This window comes from Vitis riparia, chromosome 4 (assembly GCF_004353265.1).
Source record: "Vitis riparia cultivar Riparia Gloire de Montpellier isolate 1030 chromosome 4, EGFV_Vit.rip_1.0, whole genome shotgun sequence".
In the NCBI taxonomy this organism is placed as follows: Eukaryota; Viridiplantae; Streptophyta; class Magnoliopsida; order Vitales; family Vitaceae; genus Vitis; species Vitis riparia.
The window spans coordinates 19,232,980-19,260,296 of record NC_048434.1 but is presented as its reverse complement, the minus strand read 5'-3'; the positions used below and the strand labels follow the sequence as shown (position 1 = coordinate 19,260,296).

Sequence of the window (27,317 nt, the reverse complement as noted above, 5' to 3'; positions counted from 1 at the left end):
AAGCTTTTATTTATTAGACTCAACCTATAAGGGGTATATTATTAGTACTTTTTGCCCCACCATGGCCCAATTTCTGCCAAGTTGTCACTGTGCATCAAAATTTTATGCTAATAGAAAACATTCATGATTCAAAGGCCTCCTCTGGTTTTCTGGATGGGTGGCTTGTCCCATTGAGAAGAGAAGGAAACAATACAAAATTGAATTGGCTTGAATCACTAGACAAAAACAGTTATAAGGCAACAACTTAGATGGCTTTGTTTGTAATGTCACACATGGTTTTCTTCTGTTCTACTTCAGTGCAGCCTATTTGAAGTAGAGAACAACCAAGGAGAAATCAGCCATGATAGCTCATGGGGTTCCAGAAATCATGGTAATAGCCAGGGGAAATGGAGGGTTTTCCATTTCTGGGCTGAGGAATCTAGGCATGAATTGGGGGGTTGGGCCAATTCAAGATCAAACAAAGCAGACACACCCACTAAATGTAACCTTCACAGTGAACTCTCCTCCTATTCTCCATACTTTCTTCTACACAAATGTTTAAAGCACAAGGAGGAGTGGAGGACCATCTTGCTGGAAACAACACTTTGATGGTTCTGTTTGGTGCATTATTGTCAAAAACCATAGTGGATGATGGAACATATCGGCTGCTACAATTCAAATCTTAATTAATGATTCACTCTAGTTGGCGAAAAACACAGTAATAATCGGGCCAAATATCGGTAGCAGAGGGTGGAAGGGGATGTGGAAATTTGGGGTAGTCAAGAAGTGAAGGATTGAAGTGCAGAGGAGTGTGTATGTCCGTCAGCCTCACTAATAATGAGGCGTCTCGTTCCGTAAGAAGAGACCCATTGATTTGAGTAGTAGGAGTAGGTGCCTGTGTGTGTCTGTACCTTGAGATGAGGAGTTTGACAGCATGATGGACACCACTAGGCGGTAGCTGCTGTCTCTTCATCCCAAATGCCCTCACTCTCTCCTTACTTCTCCTCTCCACACGTTGCAGACTGGGTCTTCAAATCGGACCCCCACGGCCCACCCCCACCCCCACCATTCACAAGTACCTTCTCCCAAGGCAACCTTATGATTGTAAATAAGGCATGCTCCTTTTTGTTACAGCCCATCTCACAGCCCCTAGACGCCTTGAATCTATTCCCTGCCAGATTTTTCTTACACGTTAAGATGGTTTTGAGTTTTCAGCAGAGATAGATCAAACTGTTAGGTTTTTTCTTTTTTTCTTTAAAATGTATAGTTTGATTTATATCATAAATCAATGGCGGGAAGGAAAAACGAAAAGGTAAAAGGAATGCACTAGTGGTGGAAAATTGCTTTTCCTGGAATCTTCAGTCAAAGAAAGTAGTGCAGTTGAAGCATTCAAGGTCGGACCCTGAAAATTAACATATTAATTTCCAAGGTGATTTGGATTGAAGGCGGACGCTTTGTGCGACTTTCTTGCCTGTAAAGTTAGAAGAATAAATGTAAAGGCAGTTGGAGGTGCTTAGCTTTGTCAAAAACTCCCGTGCTTCAAATTTCTTTCTCCTACAGTGGATTGATATGTGGTCTGAAACCAGTCCTACGCAAAAGATGATGCTGACCTCTTTGCTTCTTCCCTTTCTTTTTTCAATTGGCAGGTGCAAATTTTTGGGTATATTCTGCCTCAGACATTTCTAAATCCACAACGATTAATATAATGCACTCATTTCATTTTATGATATGCTCTTCGGTTGCTTAGAAGCTTTCCCTTATTTGTAAACGCCTGGTCCTTTAAAGTGGTGATGTAAGGGCCCATGTTCTTTGGTTTTTTCTTCCCCTTCCATTTCTTTGGTTTACTGAAAGAATCAGGCATAAATTCTCTGCCACTTTCTTTCTTTCTTTGCATCATTTACTATGTTTCCGTCATGGTTTTCTGCGAGGTCACCAAGTCCCCGTTTTATCACGTAACCAAAATTACAGAACAGGATTGTGTGTGTAGGGTGGACATTCCATAAATCAGCAGCCCAAACCCAAACAATTACCAGCAAGTTTGGTCCGCTATCACGTGGAATCGGGTTTAAGGATTTCTTAAATTGGATTGGGCTTGGGTGACCAAAGGCCCCACCCAACCCACTTAGCGTTTTGTTTGGTGTATTGCTTTATGGGCCAAAGCCAGGGAGATCCTTTCAAATTTCATCTCGGGTCTGTATGATAAAGACTTCCCACAAAAAGGGCGAGGCCTTGAACACCAAAAATGGGCCGGACAGGATCAGAAAGAACATGGTCTGGGAGATTCAAATTGTCACAACGCTTTGATGTTGATGGGTGTTTGGATACAGAACACACAGCCTTCAAGCCAAAGAAACCTAGTTGAATTTACCTTGAAGGTGTTAATAAGGAATCAACAAACATTCCCACACATACTACTGAAAAATTCACACAATCGATCAATGTATTGAAATTGAAATAGTTTTATCCTATCACGAACATAGGATTCATGGCAAGATCAAAACACAAACATCACCAGTCAAGCATGTGTACAGGTCTCATTGTTAGACTAAGGTTTAATCTCATTGTTATCTTCTCCTCTAAGTCAACAGGTGCGGGGAAGAAGGATGCACTGTGTTACGTATCCATATTGAAAATGATACCACCTTATTTTGGCTCACCAAGTCACCATCTATTATGGCTTCCAAGTTCCACCAGCCAACCCGCACACGTGCAACAGACTTTCGAACTTTTGTTTTGTTCAATGAACCGAGAGTTTCATACATGATAAGAAAAATAAAAACCCTCTACAAAATAATTTGAATTTTTTGGTTATCAAACGGTTGATTTTGTATTTTAATATCATTTATTTTTATTTTTTTTAATATTAGTGAAAACTTTTCGTATCTTGATCTTATTATTTGTACCTTATTCGGGTTGGGTACGATGTAGAAGGTAACGATGATGGAGATGCAAAATTGGGTAAGTAACAAAATTGGTAATTTGGTTTTTTCTCATTAAAAGACGGGGAAGAGTAGGGTTGATGACTCAACCGAAGAATAGGGTTGTGGAGCGGATGTCTTACTTGGACTTTTCGCAGCCAACCAACATGTGAGCCGAATTGTTTGAGGCTGTGTTAAAAACTGCAAAATGGCTCCTGTTTGTTTCCAGTTTGCTTCACACAATGTCAGGTGCGACCACTCTCTTGCATCGCTCCCCTTTTCCCTTCTCTCCCAAACCTCATAGGTCTCTCAAACCCATCTCTATTCCCGCATTTTCCACCTCAAATTTGGCTTTCTCTGGTGGATTTTCCTCCGAGAAATTTGTGTTCCGGAAAAACAGAGTCGGAGGTCCACTTACCATGACTGAGTTGGTTAGAACTTCTGCCTTCAGGGACGGTAATGACGATGAAGGTGCTACGATGATTGAAGAAGAGGCTTTCATCACTGGGTCATCAGAGTTTCCCGCGGATATTGTGGCTGGTGGGCTTGAAGCCACTCTCAATCGTCTGGTTAGTACAACCGCTATTCCTGTCAGCGTTTTGACCTTTTCTTCCCTTTTTGATTTTCTATGTTTGGTGAGGAATTGAAGATGTGAAACTTGTGTATAGAGTTATGGATTCTTGTTGATTTGGTCTGATTTTGTAGCAATCGCGTCTAATTATATATCTTCCAAATGATTTGTCTGAAAAAACTGTAACTTTATGTCTATGAATCCCTGTAATTTATTGGAAAAGTGTGGGATTTCCCTCCAGTTTGAAGAATACTTCTCAATTCACTAGGATTAAATTTGGGTTATGTGAACTTTGAGTTCTTCAATTTTCGCCCAAGGATACTGAAATAATTCTAGTGATGAATGACATTGTCTCTTGAAGTGCTTCCAGAAGCACCTCATGAGAAGTATTCTCCTACAAAAGCTATGGTTGTTTTCTTCCGCTTGTTCCTTCTCCTCTGGAAAACCTTTTCTATGAAAATGATGCAGAGGGTGGTTACAGGTTGGCATGCTTTTGATACATAAATCCCTTTTTTATTGTAATTCTGGTTCCTTTAAACTGGATTTATATTCCAGTGGATTTTGAATTGAAATTGAAATTGAATTCCTTGGAGCCCATATCCACTAAAACAATTCCATTTTCAAAGCAGAAATTTGGAATTTTGCATAGTTGGAATTCTGCACAATCAAATGCAGCTTCAGTATTTCTTGTGCACAGAATCTGCCCAATATGTTAATACTGTGTTTTTACATGTACTTTTAAGTGGGATGATTTGCTCATTTTCAAAGAATATCAAGTTTTGGAAGTATCCCTCTGTTGTCCATCATTATCTATATTGCAAGTAGCTATTTCATTTTGGCATGTGGATAGCATGTTTTCCATTATGATGCCAATGTGTTCACTGATTTGGTTCACAGAGCAAGTGGCTCGTTGCTGCTCTTTTTGGTATTGTCATTCTTTGGAGGCATGATGCGGAGTCCTTGTGGGCTGCTATGGGTTCTGTCTTAAATACTGTGCTCTCTGTTACACTAAAACAGATACTAAATCAGGAGCGACCCGTTTCTGCTTTAAGATCTGGTCCAGGGATGCCGTCTTCACATGCGCAATCCATCTTCTTCACTGTTGTGTTTACCATTCTATCTGGTAAAATCTCTTTCAACTCTATACTTTGAGACCTTTTAAGTGGGCAATGATGTAATATTTATGAAAATTTCTTCATGAACTAGACAATTTTAGGTTGATGGGTACTTGTTTTGGGCTACTTGCTTTATGATAACATGGTTGTTTAAATGCAAAACCAATTAAGTGATTATGTTTAATTCATTCCATGTTCCAGGATTTCTTGGAGAAAGAAACATTACACCTCAACATATTATAGTTCTGAATGGAGTTGAGCCTTTTTATTTTTGCATGGGGTTGGGTATGGGATTGGGAGAACATACTTGAGTTTACAAATCCAAGTTGGCTCATTTTGTGTCAGGAACCTTATGCCAAAATGTTTGAATAAGATGCTTACTGATTTTATTTTCTTAGTTTGCTTTCTGATTCCATTATCACAAGATGATTGTTTTGTAGCAAGGCACTTCTTGATATAATTAATACAAACAGGTCATCAAGCTTCGTGTGCCCATATCCTATATTTCCTATCTCCAAGTTTCAAATAAGTCAATATGCCTAGGACCAGTTGGAATACTGATTAATCCATCTGTACTTTCATAGCATGAGAACTAATTCTCTGCATGTTACATGTATAAGATCACTTTTTCTTAGAGTACTAATTAATCCGTTCGTACTTTCATAGCATGTGAAATAATTCTGTGCATGTTACATGTGTAGGATCACTTTTTTACTATAGAATGCTTTTTCATTTTTTTTGTTCTTTCCTCATTTTTTCTGTTGATGGATCCGTATGCTGTATGACTCGATTTTAGAAACTTTCAAAACCATGTAAAGCAAAACGGATTTTCTCTATCTCAATTGAACACCCATACACACCTTAAATTCATGTTATTCAATATTTTACTGCCCTGACATGTATATTTGTGTTAACATAGACTGGTAATTAGTTTTCTTGAAATACCAAATTTGCTAGCTATAGAATATTTCTAGATTCGTAATGGTTGCTCTGATGCATGCTGTGGCAGTGGTGGAATGGCTGGGGATAAATGGACTAACGTTGACAATCAGTGGGCTTGCCCTGGCACTTGGATCATATCTTGTAAGTATCATAAATTGTGCTTGGATTTCAAGTTTCCAAGTTCAGCATTCTTTTATGCTTTTAACTGACATACCATCTTTTAGTCTTGATATTCTTTAGACTTAGTTGTGGGTTCTTCACTGATTTAGTGCCTTAATTTCCAGTCTTATATAATCAGTTAACAACCCTGAAACAATTGAGCCAGTAAGTTAGGGCTGACATTTCATTCTGACATATTTGGATCCACTTTTAACTTACGAAAGACAGTTGAGAGGATGAATTTATGTACATAATTATTTAGAGCGAGTCCTAGTGTCAAAAGCTTTTTGCTTCAATCCACTCTGAGAATTTTATGTAGTGGAATCTATAAATTTAATAAGTATCATTTGAGATCTAATTTGATTCCATGGATTTCAATCATTTCTGAATTATTCATGAGTGCTATGCATTATACCACAATTACATGAATCATGAAATCTCAAACAATTTCTGAATTCCAATAATGGTAGAATTTGCTTCCTTTCTTTTCTAATCATGGGTAACTTTTCCTTAAATTAATAACTTGTTTTTCTTAATTTTTGTCCAGAGCTAGTCATTAGCATTAGGTTCTTCTTTACTTATAATTTTCAGAAAATAAAAAATGTGTACTGGAGGTGGGATTAGTAGAAAGTGTCATAAATGTAACAAAAGGTAGAAAGAAAGATTTCTTTCCCATATATGTAGGTACTCCAGGATATACGCCAAATTGTACTATGTGTTTAAGACTGCCAATGTGTAAATCAGTAACTCATTGTGAAACTTCTCACCCATATTTGCTTCTTGCAAAAAAACCAAAGATGAATAGTCTGCTGCAAGATTTCCAATGAGAAGATCAAAACTTTAAGTAATACTGATGCACTGAAAGAGATGAACTGTTGAGAAAATTTTGTGATTCAAAACCTTGCTAGTGTGTTGTAATTCCCACTTGGTTCAGACTCATGTTAAACTAAAAGGCCTTAAAACCGAGGCCAGATGTAAGAAACGTAGAAGAAAATTGACATGGAAAGGTTGCTGACATTGGATTTTGTCATCTGTTTTGCAGTCATGGCTACGAGTTTCACAACAATTTCACACAATTAGCCAAGTGCTCGTGGGTTCTGCAGTGGGTTCCGTTTTCTGCATTTTATGGCTTTGGTCATGGGAAGCTTTTGTTCTGAACGCATATACCTCCTATTTGTGGGTTCGAGTTCTTGTTATTGTTGGAGCCGTGGGATTTTGTCTGGGATTTGTTTTACATGTGATTAAGCATTGGCTTCTAGAGGAATGATGATCCAAAATATGTTAAAAAGATTGTAAGCTGACATGTGATTCTTTTGTTCTATAGACCACAGAATCCCAATGTCTATAAGAGATGGACAAAAATTTTATGGCATGAAATGGAATAATCATGGAAAATCTTCATTTTTTGTAAATTTATTTATTTATTTTAAATTTGCCACGGATACGATACATGGTGGAAGCAGAAATGGGACTCCAGGCAACAACAGGAAATGGGAATCGTCGACTGGATGGTGATTTTTTGACGGCTTGCAGATCCCATCAATACTGATTTGGAGCACTTTGAGCACCAAGGTCAAGAGGGCAAGCTCTCTCCTAGGCAGACCACACTATTTCCATGCAGGTTCTTCTCATCTTCCAGCATATGAACTTAATCTCCCATGGACTTCCAGTGGTAATCCGGTAATCACCAGACCATGATGCCTCCTTAAAAGGATAAGAAAAAAAATGTCAAACAAATTACATTTGAATTTATAACAGTAGAGCTCCCTAACTTCTATTTTTCCATAGCTGAATGGATTTAGATATAAAAATACAAAAGCAAAAAAGAGGATAACATAACTTTTATTTAATCCATTTCCTCGTGCCACCTTTCAGCAGGGCTTATATTCCAATAATTTGAAAAGAAAACCCCACCGGATTTGAGTATAGGAAGCCCCATTTTCTTGGAGTGCTCTCCAAAATTAGCAGCAGGAAGAACTTGTCGACCTGGTTGGGTTGGCACCTCACTGCAGAAGGCCCTTGCCTCCTCAGAACCCTGAATGGATATGTTTCTTCCTGAAAGTCGTCACCACTGCCACTGCAGCGCAGCAAGTTCCTGGCTAGTAGGTTTATTCACTTAGTAGACTCCTCTGTGTAAACATCTTGGGTCCAGTATAAAACTACAACTCAAAATAAAGGAACCTAGATTCTCCGCAGTTGAACTGCTGAACCATTGTTCTGATATTCACAGATCCCGAATCACATAAAGCCTACAAAATGGAACTCGCCCATATGATGGAACACAGCATTTTCCTCTTTGGTATAAGTGTCCTGTTTGAATCAATGGCACCCTCTAATCAGTTTTCCATTCATAGAAGTTAATTGCAGAAAGCCAAATTTGTAAATTCTTGCATACGAACACCAACTCCTGAGACTTCATATATCAGTGCCGACTTCAATGAATCGCTTTGCCAGATCTCGTCACTAAAGATGACATCTGAACATTTTCTGAGACAATTCCATAACTCATTTGTATTCTTGTCCATAATCATGTATAAAGAATTAATTTGATCCAGAAACCAACATCTTACAGTTGTTTGCAGGCTGTAGTTCTCCAGGCAAGTACTATACCAACAAAGAGACTCGATGCACAACAGGATAATAAACCAACTAAACCATCTTCTAATATTCAAGATCATATGGAAGGAAGCCTGTTTCTTGGACACAATCAGCCAACTCTGTCCTTGAAGCTAGTAAATCCAACATGTTATATATGTCTTCACCCTGTGGATGAGATCGATCACCAGCAACAAATGCAAAGACCAGATCCTTAACCTTAATCCAAGACCATCCAGGCTCCTTTATCACCCCCTTTGATTTCATTAGCTTCCTAATATCTGCTGCTTCCCGCCACTTTCCTTTTGAAGCATAAATATTAGCCAAGGTAATATGGGTTCCTGCACAGTTGGGTTCCAACTGAAGAATCCTTTCTGCAGTTCGCCTTCCACGTTCAACATCACCGTGGACCCTACATGCTCTCAGCAAAGTTGACCAAACAACATCATCACGGTGAAATGGCATAGCTTCAATCATATGCTCTGCATCACTTAATCTTCCAGCTCGGCAGAGTAGATCGATCATGCAGCCATAGTGTTCTTTTGAAGGACTAATCTGGTACTTCTTACTCATTGCATTAAAGTAGTGAAAACCGAGATCAACAAGTCCAGCATGACTACAGGCACTAAGAACACCAATAAAGGTCACTGAGTCTGGCCTCAAACCAACTCTGGGGATCTTTTCAAACAAATCAATTACTTCACAGCTGTACCCATGTTCAGCATATCCATTAATCATGGCTGTCCAAGACACAATATCATCATTTTCAGCTGCATCAAAGATCCTTGACGCTTCTTCTATACTCCCACATTTACAATACATATTGATTAAAGCACTCAATACCATAGCTGTATGTTCTAAACCGATGGACAGCACATAAGCATGGAGTTGCTTTCCATGCTCAAGAATTGCCATATTCCCACATGCACTCAGCACACTAGCAAGAGCAAACTCAGTGGGTTTTGGCCCTTCCATTCTCATCCATGATAGAAGCTCAAAAGCTTCACTGACATGGCCTCCTTGTGAATACCCTGCAATTATGGTGCTCCATGAAACAATGTCTCTTCTAGTCATCTCATGGAATATCACTGAAGATGAAGTTAACTGCCCACATTTTGCATACATGGTCATGATTGAATTTTCCACTGATAAAGAAGCAGCGAGACCTAGATGTAAGATGAGTGCATGCAGTTGTTCTCCCCATTCAATTCTTGCAAGATTGGCACAACCAGAGATAACAGCTGCAAAAGTGTATTCATTAGGACTTACATCTGATTCTCTCATTCGTATGAATGCTTGAACTGCACACTCTTCTTGGCCCATTTGGACAAGTGTTGTTATAATCGTTGTCCACGAAACCACATCTCTCATACTCATTTTTTCAAACAAGGTCAAACCATACTCTAATTTCCCACATTTGTTGTACATAGTAGCAAGAGTATTAGCCACAAAGGAGCTGACATCAAAGCCTTTCTTCATTGCCTGAGCATGAATTTCCCTCCCATAATTCAAAGCACCCGAATCTGCACAAGCCTTCAATGCAATAGCAAACGTGTATGAATCATACTCCACACGGGATCTCCACATTTCCGAAAAGTATACCAGCGCCTCCTTATTATAACCAGCACGAACAAGCCCAGTTATAATAGCAGTCCATGAAACAACATTTCTCATTGGCATCTCATGGAAAACTCTACGACCTTCAAAAATTTTTCCATTTTTTGTATACATATCCAGAAGTGCACTTCCTACAAAAACCGAGTTCACCAAACCCGTTTTTACGGCATACCCATGTAGCAGTTCCCCATAATTGACGTCGGAATTGAGTCCACAGGCCTTGTGTGCAAGACTAAGAATGAAGGGGTCAATTCGGAGCCCAGACTCAACCCGCATGTTTTTGAACAAAAGCAATGCTTCAGAGGAATCATTGGCATTTACATATCCAGAAATGAGAGTGGTCCATGAGATTTCATCTTTTTGACTCATTTTATCAAACATTCGGCGAGCATTGCCCAAGTGACCAGTTTTGACCAGTTCCTTCAATTGCTTGTTGCTTTCGGGCAAATCTGTTTGGCTAATGAAATGGATATTTTGGGATAAGTTGTCGTTACTTCTCTCCAATACCTGAAGGTCGATGCATTCCGTAGAAGCAACTGCCGGTGCTGTGAAGAGTCTCCTCCCAAGAGCTCTAATCGATAAAGCGGCCATGCAAAGCCACCCGCCGCTGGACAGTGGACACCCCCAAATGTTTGTTCAAAGTTGGACATGCCTAAGCTAAGTTGAAGGCCCAAGATGCTTCCATGAACCGAGGGACTTGGCCCACGTTGCCCAATTTGGGCTTAAGCCCAAGATGCTTTTATCAACATGCGTATCTAGTCCATCTGCTGGCCAATCCTAGCATGCTACGTCATGGCACAGAGAGACTATCTGGTTATTTACGCTGAAATCGCATGCCGATTGGAGTAGGGTTATTTTGTATAATATCATTCATTTTTATCCGATATGGAGTCATTTGGTATCCCAAATATGTTTATGGAGTTATTTTGTATACCAGAAATGTTTACACCTCATCCCGTTGGTGCACGGGTAACAATTCTTGTATCTGGCTGGTCTCCTCTATATAAATGACGGATGCCCCTACAACAAGGAGTGTCTAGATGGTTTTTTAGACACACGCCCCTCATGCTAGACGGATGCGAGCATCCCACACATCCCATCCCATTATAATTTGGTTTTATTTATTTGTTAGTTCAAATTCGAAATTTGGCGGATACTGATTCGATGCCTTCATGCTTTTCTTAGTTTTATAACACTACTCATTATTAACTAGGCGGCAATCAGCAGGTAAAGGTAGCAAGAACCAAGAAGGGTTCGGAGCTTTTAAGACACTAGTAAGGAGATAACTTAGAAAGAAGGCCCTTTGCCGAGAGTTTTTAGTAAACAAATGCCTTTCAACCAGTCCATTGCACATTATATCCACACATACCGAGAGACAAAAGACCATTGTGTTATACGTCTATCTTCATCTTTCAATTTAATTTTGTTAACCAAACTTTTATAAACTTTATATGGAAATAATTATTTTAAAAAACAATTTTGCATGCATAAAACAAAATAAATATAAATACTAAAATAATAATCATATTCTTACCTTAATCCATAATACCAATAACATTTTTGAAGTGAGATTGAGTCAACTTGTGAATTGTATTGTCAAAGTCTTCAACTCATTATTGTCATATAGTGTATAAGTCACTTGCGTAATGTATGTTGTTAAAAATAAAACAATAAAAGGACATAAGAATAAGAGTGTGACTTGGGACCTTAATTTTAAAAGTTGCACATCTCTTAATCTTCTTATCAAAGACCATATGAGAGTTATACTCATTATTTACAACCATTATGTACAAATTAATGGATAATGGTGGGTTATAAACTTGAATACATCTATATAATTGCATAGGTTATACTTTTCCATTTTCCTTCATTACTCATAAACATAATGTATAAATTAAATTTCATAATAATGGAGTTAACTACATTCATATAAATTAAATTTTCTAACTCCCCATTTATAATTGAGTCTTCCATACATTAGACTTTTGGATGCTCAATCATTTGATTTACCTACTTATCAATTGATACCCTTAAATAATATTTACATTATATATGGTTACACATTATAGGAAAAAAGCTAACAAATCTCATTTATGAAATATAGAGCAACACAGATGGTAGGCATTAATTTCATCAGCAGCCACCAGCCACCCGCCACCAGCCAAGGACTAGTATGAAGGGCAAAAACTGAGTTGTGGCTTTTCACATTCTCTCTTCTTCACTAACATACTTCTCCTTAAACAACACACTTCACAAAGTATATATCTAGAAAAATTACATACTCTATCAATCTTATGCAGCTGCTCCCCTGGACGAACATCATTCATCACAAAGAGAACCCACCTCCCAAAACCTGTCGTAACTAACATTTTGCAAAGTTTTGCACACTCCAATTTCGTATAAGAACTGCATCTGCTCAGTTTCCAATACGTTTGCTCCTGTTTTTAGCCAACCATTCAGCTCGTCTACTGGCCCTCGCACTCTTCCACTTCGTCATATTTCTCATTCTTGCAAATATTTTCCGAATTTGATCGATCTTGCGTGACTGCTGAACTATGACATTTGCAGTTGAAGGGCTCTCGCTTAGAACTATGTCATACCCATCCCGGAAGGAGTCCATGCCTTCTGTTAGAAGTTGCCAGAAGAGGCCACCAGCAGCTGCACCTCCACGTCTAGCTGATGAGTATATCTGGTTGTACACAGCGTTGAACAGCTGGTCCCTCTGGTAGGTGCTGAAACCAGGATCTTTCCATGATTTTCCAAACTCTGTGAGGAGTACTGGCTTTCGGAGAATGTTTTGGGCATCTCGGATGTGGGCACCCAGCCAATTGTTCAGGAAAGAAAGTTGAGATTGTTCATTCGAGCCTGAGAGCCTGCTCACACAACAACAGGAACCAAAATCCAAATCAGGGAACTGACACAAATCTCTTATAGAAAATTGCAGCTTGATCAGTAGTAAATTTCATGAAAGCTTAAAAAAATTTTAACCCACCACATCAATAAGCCTGTTTTTAGCTGCATACAGACGAAATATGGATGATCAAGAACCTATCTTATGCTTGTTTATTTTCTTGGACTGACCAACAAATGAAATCTAAATATCATGTATCTTCATGAAACTTGCTATATTCTTTATTTTTAGATTGATAGTTACCATTGATCAGGATATGAATGAACTGTAGCAAAGTCAATTCCATGGATCCGATTATTTGCAATGAAGTCTGTTCCTATATTATATCCAGGATTGAGTCTCGTCCTCCAAGGTGTTGTTTGTCCATAGAAGCCTTCTAAACCAGCTTCCAGCAAGTGATTCCTGTCTATTGACTTCACAAAAGAAGCCATCTCCATTATCCAAGCCTGTCCCACAACCACCAGTAAACTGAATTTAACATAATTCCAAGCAAAAGCAAGCAAATTGAACATGAGTGAGAATTTCTCCCGACAAGTAGTTTTCAGAAGCCATCAACTACTTGAAATCTATAGTATTCATTTGAGTGGATGACCCTCATGTGACTGGGGCTGGTTGGTAGGTGGAATTATGTAAACCACTCAATGGCTGGCCGAGTACCAATTGAGTTGGCCCCTCTGTTTGTCCTATGACATACTGCAGTCTCTAATTATAGTAGTGGGCATGTAGAGGTTTAAATCAAAAGGCAAAATTTGATGCCAGGAAACTTAGAGGGCAGATGGAAGATTAAATCAAACTACCAACCAAAAGGAATTTGGAGAAGAAATTAAATTGGACAATGAAGAAGGTAGTGTGTAGTCAAAAGTTAAGACCTAAAATTGTAAGAATAAAAGAAACAGAGAGAAAGTTATCAAAACAACCTGAATGGTCCTTCCTGATGGATCTGATGTGCATCTAGGCTCATTCATAAGCTCCCAGGCCATAATAGTTGGATCATTCTTGTAAATAACTCCAGTAAAGCTGTTGTATCTGTTAAGCAGAGTCTACAAGAAGATACAGATAACTCAGAATAGACATCATAATTCCACATCCCACTTCAAACCCACCCTGGAAAAAATAAACAAGCTTCTCACACAAAGGAAAAGCTAAGAGATTAGTCACTATGAAACACTACACCTACTGTGGAAAGGACATAAGATAAAATGAAATCATGGTTTCAAAAAGGAAAAGAACATCCATATTATGCGTCAACTAAGCAATTTCTTTAATTCCGGGTTTGTTTTAAATTGATGGATGTAAGAAGGAAAGGCAGTTGAAGTGTGAGAGAGAAGACCCACAAATTACTTACTTTAACATGGCTCTTGTAGTATCCTTTAACAACAGGGTTTCTAAAGAAATCATCTTCAGATGAGAGGTGCTGTCCTCGACTTCTAGCCCAGTTCACATACTGTTTTTTACCACCAAAGCTTTCATAGTTATTCACCAAGCTCAGTATAAGCTTGATTCCGTACCTTCTGGCCTCAGCAACAACGAAATCTAATCCCTTCAAAAGCGAGAACAAAAATAAAATCGACAACATGGAGACTTGAGAATCAGAAGGAGAGATGATAATAAAAAGGATGAGTATGAAAGAGAGTTAGACCTTGAACATTTGCTGATTGTAAAAGCCAGGAGAGTACTGAAGAGGCCTGTACCCACCATCACTGAAAGCCCAGGTTCTTGCCACAGTGAGGCCATGGCTTGAAGCTTCACGGAAAGCAGCTGAGACTTTGGCACGCTGAGATGGGTCAGAAGCCAAATACATCAGCCAGTAGGCATTGAAGCCATTTGCATAGTAAGGGCTACCATTCATCACAAAATGCACTCCTCTTGTTCTGATGAATCCATCTCCCGCTTCAACTTGGACCTGAAAACCTTGCTGTTGGATCAAAAGAAGTAAACAGAGAACCCAACCCAGATGCCTCATCTCTCTCACTCAGTGTCAATGCTGAAAAGAATGAAGGGGTTGTTTTAAAGCAGAAGGACTCTGTTTTAGAAAAAGAGAGAGGTCAAAAGCACGGTTGAATATGAAACCCTTCTTTTCATGATAGTGAAAATGGCGCATTCTAATTCACTTTAGGACTGGATTGTTTTCCCCTCTCAGGATAAATCAAAAGGGTGTCTGTCATGTTTAAGTCATTTCCCCTTCAACATCTGCTTTTAATCATATGCCACTCTTTTTTTCTTTCACGGTCTCTTTTTCTACTGGTAATTTAGGTCCATAGGGTACAATCTTTCACTTTTATTCTTTTTTTTTTTAAAAAAAAAAAAAAAAGAGATTGGGCGTGGGCACCCTTATTATTCTTGGCAGGCTCTGAAAATCCATGGTAGGTTGATTCGTTTGATTACAAGCCGTAGCAGGCCTTTGTGTTATGGTTTTGAAGGTTAAAACAGCTGGGCGTATTACAATCATGGAATCCCCACTCTCCAGCGTGATGGATAAAAACAAAAGTGAAGAATTTGGGAATTTGAACTCTAGCAAGGGTCTTGCCTGCGTCGGACGCACCACGCGCCCTAATCATGTATGTTGGGTAGTGGCACCCATGTGAGGAGGATCCTCAGATGTCCGGTACTGCCCCTACCCGGGTCCCACCATATTTAAAGATGGTTGTGGTGGAGCGCAATATGGCCCACCCCCACGGTCCCCTTTAAAAATGTGGGGCCTTTCAGATATCTACTTTTCCGTGATTTGTTATCCCAGTTAAGATGAAGGCGCTGCCTTGCCTCTCCCTGTTTGATGGTGTTGATTATTTACGAGTCTATGACCATGCCGATGGCGACATGGGCTCTCCACGCCATGTTCAGTGGTGTAAAGACTGAATGGTCGGCATCCAATTTACTTTCAACTCTTTTACCCGGTAAGTGATATGCTTATTGGCGCGATTTGCGGATCCACTTCTTTTTTACCCGTGGAAATGGGGCGTTCCTCCACTACAGGCCAAGCTTCAACCAATCCCATATTGATAGCCTACGATGACCGATTGAGTGCCCTTGCCTGCCCTACTCACCTAACGATCGAACGTGCGCACATCGGACACCCTAAAGTTTACTGCCCACTTAGTTTGACAAATGTCTTCAATTTTAATACAAAATTACACGCTCTAAGTCTACCAAAAATTCATATTACAGGAACTGTTCCCATGATAGAAAACCTCAAATCATATTCAAGGAGGACTACAGCCCCCTAGTTTCTGTGGACATCAAGAAATACCCTTGACAAAGCATATTGCTTCAAATCCAGCTCTGGGACCTTTGGGTCCATGTTTAGCAGTACAGTCATGAAGAACACCGGAAAGGGCCTTGCCGTCGTAATCACTTCCCTTGCCATGAGAGAGACGGTCCAGTTGAAGATTGCAACAGCACCAGACTCCAGCCATAAAGAATGTTGATTAGAGGCTCCAAATGATCAAAGTAAATAACACATGGTCATGATTTTAGCACAGCACTACCATCTCCACTCACATTAAGAAATGCAATAATTAGCTGATGATATTTGACCTTATAGCGCTTGAATTTGGCCTCCATAACCGTAGTACTTAAGAAGCCCTTCATCTTGCCGCCAGTTCTCTTTTACTTTCACTTCCACCTGTTCAAACAGTTAGTTGCCCCAACGTCAATGTTTTTCAATAACAATCCTGAGTGATAGCTGAAGTTTTTCTGCATTACGGCACCAGTCTATTTACTGATGACGGTGCAGTGAGATACTATATATGTGGAAAAATTGTTTGTGAGAAATTATAGCATAAATTGATATAGTAGCTATTGCAGTGTGAAGAAGGAAGCCAGCACCTCAAGAAACACCTTCTTTTGCAAGAAATCTTCAATGTCAAGCCGAGCTGCTGTTGCAAGTAGTTTCAGAGCCTTCCCTTCCTGCAGCAATTCTGATTACATGAGAACTCATGAACAATTCTGATGGTTAATGTTTGTCTATGCGCATGCACTCACCAAATAAACTGAAAGCAACAATGATCAAACTTTAAATTTCGACAAAATGTTAACATTTTTAGATAGTTGTTCTATTTTGAGAGATTTTGGAGTTGCAAAACATTCCAAAATTTTATTTAAGATTTCAATTTTCTGTATAAATTAACATTTTCAGCATCTCCCCTCTATTTCCAAGGAGATCAATATTTGATGCTTCAGTCCAAATACAGTGTTTAACAAACAAAATCTCTAGTAGAGGAGAGAAACTAACATGGACCAAACCTCTAGCAGCCAGTACATCACATATCAGCAAATAAGACAAATTTTTATAAGAGGCAGGTGGCCAATCATTAGTGGAAGAGATGTGACAAAACTAAAAAAGAAAGAGAAAGAAAGGAAACAAAAGAAATGCTGAAGCTCAAAAATATAAGCTAAGTACAAATGATGAGTTCTTCATATTTTAAAAGTTCTTACACAGCATGGCAAACCCTTAATGGTAAGTTTTTAAAATTCTACACCCAGTTAATTGATTTTAAAATGATGTACCAGAAATTGAAATTTCTAAAACATGCAACCACACAAAATAATATTGACGAGATATTTAGAACATATGATGAGCAGAATAACATGTAAATGGGCTGATCACATTCCACACTCGGGTTAATTACAGCTTGCCGGATAGCTTGCAAGGAACTAAAATGTGACATGAATAGCCACTTTTGTGATTGATATCTTTGCAACCCATGTGATTTTGTTTTGGGCCCCTGGTTTAGCTGCAGAAGCTTGCCTGAAGCAGACTGGAACATATTTCAAATCCACCAGACTAGGCAATATTGACCTCATTCCTAGGAACAGAATCCTAGACTTTGTTTGGGCCACCACACTGGGCCATGAGAACTCCCTCTCTCATGGTATACTGCCTCCTCCCTCTTGAGCAATTCTACTTCCTATTCACACCAAACAACCTGTCTATCCCACCATTGTCTGGAGGGTCCCACAAGCAATCATGCATCAAACATATTGTCAAGAAAAACCTACCAAAACAAGTCTACTTACCTTTCCAATGAGGATGATTTTCTGTGAGTTCTTCTCGACAACAATCTCGACTTGAATAAAATCTTTAGCAGCTGGTCTAGTTTTGTAACTCACTACATTGACCTGCAGGATTCAAAAATCAAGGGATGACACTCCTCCATTAGATGTTACTTTCTAGGAAATCAAAAGGCACAATAAGCAACCAAGGAATAAAATACAACCAAAAAATGGAAAGGATAACCATGTCTCACAAATCACAAGAAGGTAGAGATAATCAAGCATGTACCTGACATGCATAAGGAACTTCATTACGATATTGCATGAAGATCTTTTCTCTAACAATCTCACCTACAAAGAATCTTTCCGGGTGTTCACTAACAATGTCCTAAGGAAACAAGTGAAACAACAGTGTGATTGTTAGTTATACGCAACAAGCAATAGTTTTCAGACATGAAACCATTAAAAAAAAATATGTTTCTTTGTTCTTATTTTGAGATATAATTTGAGGCAATCTGGATTCATGTAAGAAATAAAGTCTTACACCATTATCAATCTGATGAAAACCTCCTCTAATATGTAAACTTGGCAATGGCACAAAAGAATGGAATTAATACTTTGTATTTCTTAAAGGTCTAGCAATAATTTCATATAAAGCTAGACTACAGCAAAGAGAACTAAAGACACGCCTAGAGTCAAAGGGATAAGTTTAATATGTCGTGTACTTGCTTCTTCTGGGTGCAAAGCATGGTCAAACCAACACAAGAACATTTTAACTTGACTACGATTTAAACTTCTCTTTCTGCAGGTGATTTCAGAAAGCAATATCTGCTTGCATATCATGGATTCAAAGCATTCAAGATGCTGGTTGCTTTATATAGATGACTTCAAATAGTTGGGATAAGGTTAAAATAATAAGGATGCAACCAAAAATTATCAATGCCCATTCTTGAAGGGAAAGGGATGCACAAACACACACACATAAAGAAGCAAAAATCTTGAATTAATATACCTTTGGATAATAAGCTGGCCCAAGAGGAAGTTTTGACAATATCCAATCCTTGACATCATCTACTCCTTGACCATACTTGGCACTCACTGGTATGACCTCATCAACATCTGTGAATTTCTCATACCACTGAAAGGAAAATGATACTCATTCAGAATAAACAGTTCAAAGTAAGAATTTTAGCACACCTTGATTAAGAAGCATAGTAATGATCTAATAACATATGCGTGAGTACAGAAAATGGACCAAAGAAGTTTGACATCATCCACATCTACCTCCTTAGAGGAGATTAGATAAATCAAAGGACAAAAACAAGAAAATAAGAAATCAAAATAGAACAAGACAGCAATCATAAAAGGTTCTCTATATAAAATCATGGGTAAAACCCAATAAACCTATGAATCCATTTTGAACCATTTTCGCACTTCACTTCTTGATCAAACTCTCCCAAATGGGCAACTCCTAATATTTTCCTCCTTATTTCCTCATCAATGGTAGTGGTGAGGTCCACAAAACCACCATGCTAAATAGAAAAGCCTTGATTTTATTTGTAGGCTTATTTTTCTCGTCCCTATCTTCAATAGCCCATAACCTTGATGCCCAATTCCCCAAACCCATTACTCACTCTGAGAAAGAGATTAAAAGGTGACAAGAGTAAGGGAAGAGGGGCTATTTAGCCCTTCGTTTCACCAACAAAGAAGTCATCCTTGAAGATTTCCCATTCATTCCCTGCTGAGCCACTTCTATTCACCATTTGAAGTACTACCTCCGCCTTCCCTTTGAACAAACGCTCATTTGATCTTGATCCTTGTGGATCAAAAACCAGACTATACTGGATCTGCATGAACCCCCAAAACCTGCTTGCTTAGAGAATCAAACTGTTCCTGTCTGCTTTTTCATTTTTTATTTTAGGGCTTATAGAAATTGTTTTTTAAGAAAAGAGCAGTGTGTGTCCAGTTAAGATATGTGGGGAAGAAGCTCCAAGCAGATCTCAGAATGACTTTCCTTTGTATTTGTATTCCCCGAACTGTGGTCAAGCTAAATATAAAATCTTTGTTTTGACTAGAGAGAACTGGGGAAAGAGGGTAAATTAAAGAGGAAATGAGATTTTTTTTATTTTTCATTTTTTGATAGGTTAAAGAGGAAATGAAAATAAGAGGGCATAAAACACAACTTGAGGACAGTAGTGAAAAATGGTAAATCAGGAGAAAAGAATTGGGTCTGCAGGAAAAGCAAGAATCACTTTGTTTGTCTCTGTTTACATCTTCATCAAATGTTATCCTGATAAAAACCAAGCAACAGTACAAAGGAAGATCAAACTACCAACAACTCTGTCTTCCTCTATAGCTAATAATAAATAACTAGGTCAAACTTAGTAGAAAAGAAGAGCATATTGGCCTTTTTCAGAACAAAAAATAGTGTAAGAGTGAAACTAAATTTAAAAGGAAAAAAATGAAAATAAAAAATCAGCAGTTTCAATTGCTGAGCATTTACAACTGTTCATGATGGGGTTTGTGCAAGCATCAGGTAAATCATAGATAGAGACATATTTGCAAGTCTCAGGAGAGGTAATAGTAATTTGCCCTTTATTTTCTATACTACATAATTAGCCACATCAACAAATTACATGTCTTTCTTAAAAGTAATAATATCAATTAACAGGTTCTGACCTCGAGTTTCTTTGCAATTTCACCAGGTTTGATCAGATCTTTCTTATTCAAAACCAGCAAAGTGGGTAGTTTATCTTTGAGGTTTCCCACACCTTCTTCCAACACTTCATCAATCTAGGGAAAAGAAAATAAATTTAGCAGAAGTAAGAAAGCCCGAAAAATGTTTCCCAAACAAAGAACCATACCTTTTGGGGTTCCTTACATGCATCAACAAGAACCACTACACAGTCCGCATTAATGGTAGCACTGCGGACATTCTTCATCATCATGGAGTCCAACTTGTGCATTTTCTTCTCAATAACACCAGGTGTGTCATAAAGTATCATCTACAAGCAAAACATAAGTTCATGCGTTTTTAAGAGCTTAATAGCATATTACTTTTATATGTGAGTGTGAAGGCATGAGCTTGTGTATGTTTATGTATTTATGGAACCATGTTGGTTCTTCACTCAATGATATTTTTTAAAAAATTTAATAAATAGTGACTTATGGTCCTATAAAAAATAGAATGAAGAAAAAAGCAACGACAAAAACAAAAAACAGCTATTACACTGATACAAGGTAAGTGAGAACAAGGCCAAATTAAGTAGTTCAAAAGAACCACACACACACAAAACAGAAAAAATAAAATGAATAAAATAAATAAATAAAATAAAATAAAAAATAACTGAATAAAATGTTCCACGTAAAAAGAAACCAAATTTTGCAACAACTGACAGTACACAAAGTTTTGGAAATTAACTCTATTTGACAAATGGCACTCACACATATCCCTAGGATAAAAAATGTTAACATGATCTCATAGAAAACCAACTCATGAATTACAATGGGGATTACAGGAATTAAATAATAGTATGTCAGATTATATTGTACTCTTCCAAAAATTTGAAAAGAAAAACATTATGAAAATTGGTTTTGAGGAGAAGAAACAAAGAGGAAAAAGTGCATTAATTTTACTTTTTTGATTATATGCATGAGTCACTAGTTGTCCTTTATAAAGAACAGTTAAGTGAAATCAAATTAATGGTATTCCTAAATCAAAAGGGTAATATGACTCTCCTTCCTAGATCCAATTCTCAGATACAAAAAATTATTTTGATTCTATGTTTGTGTTTATAGTAGGTGAAAATTGAAGATCTTAATCATGGAACTACCTAGAGGTGGGTGAATAGGTAGTTTCTTCTCTAATTAGCCTAAAGGCTACAAATTTTTATCTTTTAAGAATTCTTCAATTAATTAAACAGTTAATCAATATATCAAGAATTTCAAACCCATAATAAGAGACACAATTTACATGGAAACCACCCATAAAGTCTCCTAGAGACTTTGCATATATAAAAATCATGGGATTAAAGATTGCAAAGCTATAATCCACTAATTTTGAAATATTAGGTACACAGATTTACCTAATGATTACTATTCCCTAAGACTTATACCCTAATACCTACACCTAACCTCATGTCTATGACATACCACCACCGAGCTTCTTAGTGGACTTCCCAACGCCTTGAGAGGATGCAATTCTCTCTCATGAATCCAAGAATGAAAGAAAACACCTTTGAAAGTTTCAAGAAACGGAAAATCTACTGACTTTTAGGCTATTTGCACATCAAGGAGAAAATGAAAATTATACGAGAAATATATATAGGAGAAACCCAAGTAGACTTGGCCTAATTCCGAAATCGTAATTTTCCAAAATGTGTTTGCCAATATGGGGAAAAAAATAGAAACATTGCAAACTGTGAAACCTGGGCATCCAGGCTTCAAACACTCAAGCTTTGGTTAAGTGGGTTTGTGCGCTTCCAACACTTGAGCACCTATAGGCAATGCATGAGCACCTCTGGGCAGTGCCTGAGCATTTTAAGCGCTTGAGAACCTAATTAGAATGCTTAAGCACTCAATTTAAAATCCCATTTTCATCTAAATAAAAAAACATTCAGTTTCTTAATTCCCTAAAGTCCACTTTATGTCGCATGTAAAAATCATTACCCTTTTAATAACTCTCCATACTGACCTGTATTATCATTGGCTGATTCTCCAACAACCTTGAATCTTCAACTAAGTGTAAATCACAAGAAAATATAAAGTCCTACACCAAGATGAACGGAACGGAATTGCCAACGGAGTATAATCACTAATGTAGTAACAATAAGTTTTTTGTTGGAAGAGATTATTCACTTCAATGGTGAATCCTATCAACTTGTGGGGAACATGGAAAAATGAGAGATGGGGGGATTCAAGAGTTTAACAATAGACTTGGAAGGGGCCTCACAAGTGGAGGTACTTTGAGAACCTAAGAGGAACCCTAGGGCTCAAAAGTTATGAGTGGCATAACATATTCCAATGTGGCCCATTCAGCCTTTATACAAGGGTCCTGGGAGAAGCTGGCTAACAAGCCCAAAGCCAATGGTGAGCCTAACCTTGAACAAAGCCTAGAACTATGGTGCTTAGACTTGGACTTGGACTTGGACTTGGACTTGGTTATCAGGTGCAGGTACATATCTATGAGTTAGATTCTTTTAACTCAAAAATCTAGGATATGAGGAACCAACTAAAAATGATCCAAAAATTAGATATAGATAGCAGGATATGACATAAAAATGGAAAAAGGAAAAACCAATTAGAAATCAATTAAAAGTAAAGATATCTTTGATAAGAACTTCCTATATTTTTCCTTCTATTTTTATCTTTTCTTCCTTATCTCTACATATACATGAATTTCCTCTTTTTTCAATGTAACAACCTACTAAGGAAGTTGAAAATAAAAATAATAATAAATTAATCAAAATCAAACAACCATATCCAAAACAAAATAGGAGTATAGACCAAGGATGCCACACTCACATCCATGTTGTGTCATGTCGACAAGGGTACGCTAAGTAAAATTGGAGAGTGCCAGTATTATAGGCCTATAAAAGGATGCTGAGCCAAATATGGCTTTTGCAGCAACCAGTGTCAAGGGTGACCTCAAAGAGGTTCTTAAGTCTATAAGTGAGGGAACATGGTGGATTGGGAAAGTAAGCTTATAGGTGAATTGACCAAGGTGTCAGCCAGGCATTCCCATCAATACCTAGGGAATGGCTAGGGTATTAGCTAGCCATCCCCCTCAGTGAATGATGCACTTCTGGTGACACCTACTAAGGATAGTGATGAATACCCCATCCTTCCCAACTTGGTTGAGACAAGCTTCTTGCCTCAATCAACCTTCAGCTCCAACCATCAAATCAAGACTTTCAAACCATCTTATGTACTCAATGGTGGGAAGCATCAAGCTTACTTCATGCTCACTAAACCCTATCCCCACTTGGGCAAACATCAAGCATTTGAATGTTGAGCCATACAAGCTACTCCATAGAATCCATAGGAGAAGAGTTGGCAGTTCAGCACCAATGGGAAGTACTAGGAGGGAACTGCTCTCCAGACAATATTAGTTAGACAACTAAACTACACTTTTCAAATGAATAAAAGGCAAGCAAGCAGATTTGTTCAGTATGGTTTTATGAAAATAGTATATCTATATGCAAAAAAAAAAAAAAAAAAAAACAGGAGCTTAAAAAAATCAGCTACTGCCAACCACCATAAAATTAGTTTTGGAGGTTCCTGGCACATAAGATGGACTACCCCTGACCAATACCCATTTATTGTCTGGGTAGATGGATCTGTGACTAATATAACTTATAAGCATCTGACTTCAGAAAGGACTTCATAGGGGGGCAATTGAATGTCAAAAAGATTATAGGAACATCTCGTTAACCCAATCTAGGAGCAGAATCCTGCTAGGGATTCAGCTATGTACCTGTGTCTAGATTTTTTGCTTTCAGCATTGTTGCATAACAGTTAAGTGAAAGTCAAATGAAAATATAAAGAGGCAACTAACATCAAGCATGATAATCTATTATATACAAAATGTTCAAACCTGATACTCTGGACCAGAACATATACCAAGGATTCGATGCCTTGTGGTTTGAGGTTTATCAGTAACAATTGACAACTTTTGGCCTATCATTTGGTTTGCAAGGGTACTCTTTCCAACATTGGGCTTGCCAAGCACAGCCACATATCCTGCATTTGACTTATAAAATTCAGAACTACTAAGAGGAGATAGCCCTAAGGTTTCTCAGACAACATAGAAAAGTAAAAAGCATGAATCATGGATAATAATCTGGGGAAGGCTAATTTCTGTCTGTGAATAAAGCTACATTCTCTATCATTCAAAACAATTAGACAGCTTCTATTCATGCACGAAACAATAGATTGGAAATGCTGCATTTGCTTTTCTTTTTCTTGGGTTTTCTCAACAATCAAAGAGAGGGCAAATAATTTTACAGAAAAAAGGAAAAGGAAGAAGAAAGAAAAGAGTATGTACCACTGCGATGGTTAGGGTTGGAGGCAAAGTCAAGTTCCTCCAACTCATAGTCATCGAGGAGGGCCATGTTCCTATCAGGCTTCTCGCTCAAAGATAGGAAAGTTGAGGCTGATGACTCCTCGTCCTCGGAGGAGCTCATCGTACTCGCCGCTGCTGGGTTGTCGATAACATCAAATTCTTCTTCGACTCGTTCAGTGGCATTAACCCGTCGAATGATGGAGAGGTTAGTTCGAGGAGAGACGAGCTCTCGACTTCTGCTCCTAGCTCGAAATTGGAAGGAACAACCATGGAGAAAAGATTTCTTATCTAGAGTGGTGAACTGAAAGCGATGGAGATAATGACTTCTCCATGTTTCTCTATAAAGAGATATGGATGTATGCAGACCCACAACCTCCATTTGAGGCAGCGCCATTTCTCAGCACCTCACCTCTTCATATCCTTTCAATCAAAAATTGCATTTCCACATCAAATCCCCTGTTAAACGACGTCGTATTCGAGTGTTTTTTTTTATTTTATTTTTATTGACAAAGTAATGATTTTAAAAATAAAAAATAAAAAATATTACACAAGTTTTTTTATTTTTCTTTTTCTTTGTTATTAACTGCAGCTAGCATTGATTATTTTTAGAAAGAGGCATAGAGGGAAAGAATTGCTTAAGTTATTTGCATTTTTTGAATAATTGAGGATTATTCTTGGTTTTGTGATGTGGTTGTTGTGCTCATAGGTTGTGGATTTATTTTAGTTCTATTTTTAGTTTTGATTTTTTTTTTTTTTTTTTTTTGGGTTTTTGGTGAAAAGTATGAATATGATGATTTGTCAAGATTTATGTGCATTCTTGAAGTGAAAAAGAAGAATGTGAAGTTTAATCGTGGATGGATTTTTATCGTATCAAAATAAAATTTATAACTTAATGCGATGGTAACTCTTACTCAATCAAAAATGGTTTTTAGTAAAAGTTATGATAGTATAATGATTTTAAATGTCATCCACTATGATTGATTATTTTTTGTAATTAAGGTTTGAATGAAAAAAATAGATTAATATGATCAAATGAAATTGGATTGATAATTTATGATGAAAAATCAAAATAACAATGATTTCAATTGAAAAGAATAATAAAATGTAAAATAAGAGAAAATTAATAAGGAAAAAAAACAATCTCTATGGTAAATAGGTGTTGAGACTTATTTTTCATTAAATTGAATTGAAAATCTAAACCAAATTTTGATTTAATTTTAGGTCTAGATCTAATTTCTCTTCAAATTAAGTGATTTAATCCAAAAGATCGACTTAAACTATATATTCAATTCATCTTAAGTCATTTTCCAATTATTCATACAATGTAACTATTCAATTTTACTAAATTTAGTTTTAAAAATTTAATAAATTTACCTAGTTTGCACTGTAATAGTTATTCAATATAAGACATGTTTAGAGATTTGGTCTCATAAGACATATTTGACTACAAAGAAAGTGAAGGAAAATAGAAAATTTTATTAAGAGAGTTTTTAGAAAAATCAAAAGTGTCAAAAACTTTTTTTTTTTTTAAATAAAAAATAAAGTTTCAATTTATAAATCAAGGTAAAGTGGACACGTAATAACTTCTCATTGGTTTCTTAAAACTTTTTGGTTTAAAAAATCTGAAGTTTGGCATCAAAATCACTATTTCACGTGAGGATTATCATTTTTTAGCGTAAGCAACAACACTGGGTAGCTTTCTCGATTGTTTTACAGCTTCATGGGAAAATTTATCCACTTTTTTTACAACAAATTCCTCTTTCCGATGGCAATATGTGCAAAATTTACCATTGTGATCTCAGCATCCTTGCAAAAGATTATGAAATGAAATTTGCTATTACATAACCTTGGATTATAGCAAGAACCTAATGCTTCCAAGAAAAATAATCCGCATCATCCACGTTCACAATCAAAGAGTTTGAGCAATTAGAGATCACTTTTTTGTTGTAGATAGAGGAGTAGGGGGTGTCTGGGAAGAGATTTTTTCCATGTCTAAGCTTTGAAGTTTTGATACGAATCAAAGTTTTAGCCGTAAAAGAAGTAAGAAAACATACAAATATATATATATATATATATATTCCAAAAACTATTTTTGATAAAGAAACTATTAAACTTAAATGATGTTTATTTTTTAAAACGTAAATACTAAATCAATTAACTTTTTAGATTAAAGAAAAAAATTATATATTTTACTTTCTTCTATTCAATAAAAAAACATTGACGAATAAGTTAAAAGTTAAAGAAAAGAATTAAAAAACAATTTACTGAAATCTGAAACCAATTACATTTGACATTAAATAAGGAAAAACAAACAAACATCACCTAGTTTTGAACTTAGAAAATCATTTTCCATTCTAAAAAACAAAAAATCATTTTTTAGAACATCTCCCTTACAAGCACTAGATTTTCTTTCAATTCCTTTCTCCCCAGCACTCTCCATGACTTCCAGATGAGA

General features: G+C 37.2%; 4 protein-coding genes across 5 annotated transcripts; 1 reads left to right on the top strand and 3 right to left on the bottom strand.

The window, feature by feature from the left end:
- Positions 1-3,026: 3,026 nt before the first annotated feature.
- LOC117913601 (lipid phosphate phosphatase epsilon 1, chloroplastic) lies at positions 3,027-7,096 on the top strand. Of its 2 annotated transcripts, none has more exons than XM_034828613.1 (4): positions 3,027-3,466; positions 4,486-4,591; positions 5,593-5,666; positions 6,727-7,096. In XM_034828613.1, the coding sequence occupies exons 1-4, from the start codon at positions 3,140-3,142 to the stop codon at positions 6,949-6,951; spliced, it is 732 nt and encodes a 243-aa protein (XP_034684504.1). In that variant the 5' UTR covers positions 3,027-3,139; the 3' UTR covers positions 6,952-7,096. The 2 variants fall into 2 exon arrangements, with proteins under 2 accessions (XP_034684504.1, XP_034684503.1); XM_034828612.1 differs by having other exon boundaries at positions 3,028-3,466; positions 4,366-4,591.
- On the bottom strand, positions 7,047-10,585 carry LOC117913600 (putative pentatricopeptide repeat-containing protein At3g47840). Its single transcript, XM_034828611.1, has one exon. The coding sequence runs from the start codon at positions 10,485-10,487 to the stop codon at positions 8,346-8,348; it is 2,142 nt and encodes a 713-aa protein (XP_034684502.1). The 5' UTR covers positions 10,488-10,585; the 3' UTR covers positions 7,047-8,345.
- A 1,377-nt stretch (positions 10,586-11,962) lies between these two features.
- LOC117912598 (mannan endo-1,4-beta-mannosidase 7) lies at positions 11,963-15,037 on the bottom strand. The gene is made up of 5 exons (XM_034827251.1): positions 14,447-15,037; positions 14,153-14,347; positions 13,725-13,847; positions 13,051-13,253; positions 11,963-12,769 (listed from the first exon to the last, which is right to left on the bottom strand). The coding sequence occupies exons 1-5, from the start codon at positions 14,768-14,770 to the stop codon at positions 12,313-12,315; spliced, it is 1,302 nt and encodes a 433-aa protein (XP_034683142.1). The 5' UTR covers positions 14,771-15,037; the 3' UTR covers positions 11,963-12,312.
- An 841-nt stretch (positions 15,038-15,878) lies between these two features.
- LOC117912597 (GTPase ERA-like, chloroplastic) lies at positions 15,879-25,271 on the bottom strand. Its single transcript, XM_034827250.1, has 9 exons — positions 24,845-25,271; positions 24,395-24,540; positions 20,664-20,804; positions 20,479-20,592; positions 18,812-18,937; positions 18,089-18,187; positions 17,824-17,925; positions 16,633-16,713; positions 15,879-16,429 (listed from the first exon to the last, which is right to left on the bottom strand). The coding sequence occupies exons 1-9, from the start codon at positions 25,254-25,256 to the stop codon at positions 16,343-16,345; spliced, it is 1,308 nt and encodes a 435-aa protein (XP_034683141.1). The 5' UTR covers positions 25,257-25,271; the 3' UTR covers positions 15,879-16,342.
- Positions 25,272-27,317: the final 2,046 nt, after the last annotated feature.

Excerpts from the sequence above, each read along its gene's own strand:
- LOC117913601 (XM_034828612.1), top strand. The coding sequence starts at position 3,140 with ATGTCAGGTGCGACCACTCTCTTGCATCGCTCCCCTTTTCCCTTCTCT. Across the intron at positions 4,592-5,592 it reads TGTGTTTACCATTCTATCTG|TGGTGGAATGGCTGGGGATA; the intron begins GTAAAATCTCTT and ends ATGCTGTGGCAG. Across the intron at positions 5,667-6,726 it reads TGGCACTTGGATCATATCTT|TCATGGCTACGAGTTTCACA; the intron begins GTAAGTATCATA and ends TCTGTTTTGCAG.
- LOC117913600 (XM_034828611.1), bottom strand. The coding sequence starts at position 10,487 with ATGGCCGCTTTATCGATTAGAGCTCTTGGGAGGAGACTCTTCACAGCA.
- LOC117912598 (XM_034827251.1), bottom strand. The coding sequence starts at position 14,770 with ATGAGGCATCTGGGTTGGGTTCTCTGTTTACTTCTTTTGATCCAACAG. Across the intron at positions 13,848-14,152 it reads ACTACAAGAGCCATGTTAAA|ACTCTGCTTAACAGATACAA; the intron begins GTAAGTAATTTG and ends ATCTTCTTGTAG. Across the intron at positions 12,770-13,050 it reads CATTCATATCCTGATCAATG|GCTCTCAGGCTCGAATGAAC; the intron begins GTAACTATCAAT and ends TTGTGTGAGCAG.
- LOC117912597 (XM_034827250.1), bottom strand. The coding sequence starts at position 25,256 with ATGGCGCTGCCTCAAATGGAGGTTGTGGGTCTGCATACATCCATATCT. Across the intron at positions 20,805-24,394 it reads GTTCTGGTCCAGAGTATCAG|ATGATACTTTATGACACACC; the intron begins GTTTGAACATTT and ends TTTTGCTTGTAG. Across the intron at positions 18,188-18,811 it reads GGCCAGCTTATTATCCAAAG|GACATTGTTAGTGAACACCC; the intron begins GTATATTAATTC and ends TTGTTTCCTTAG.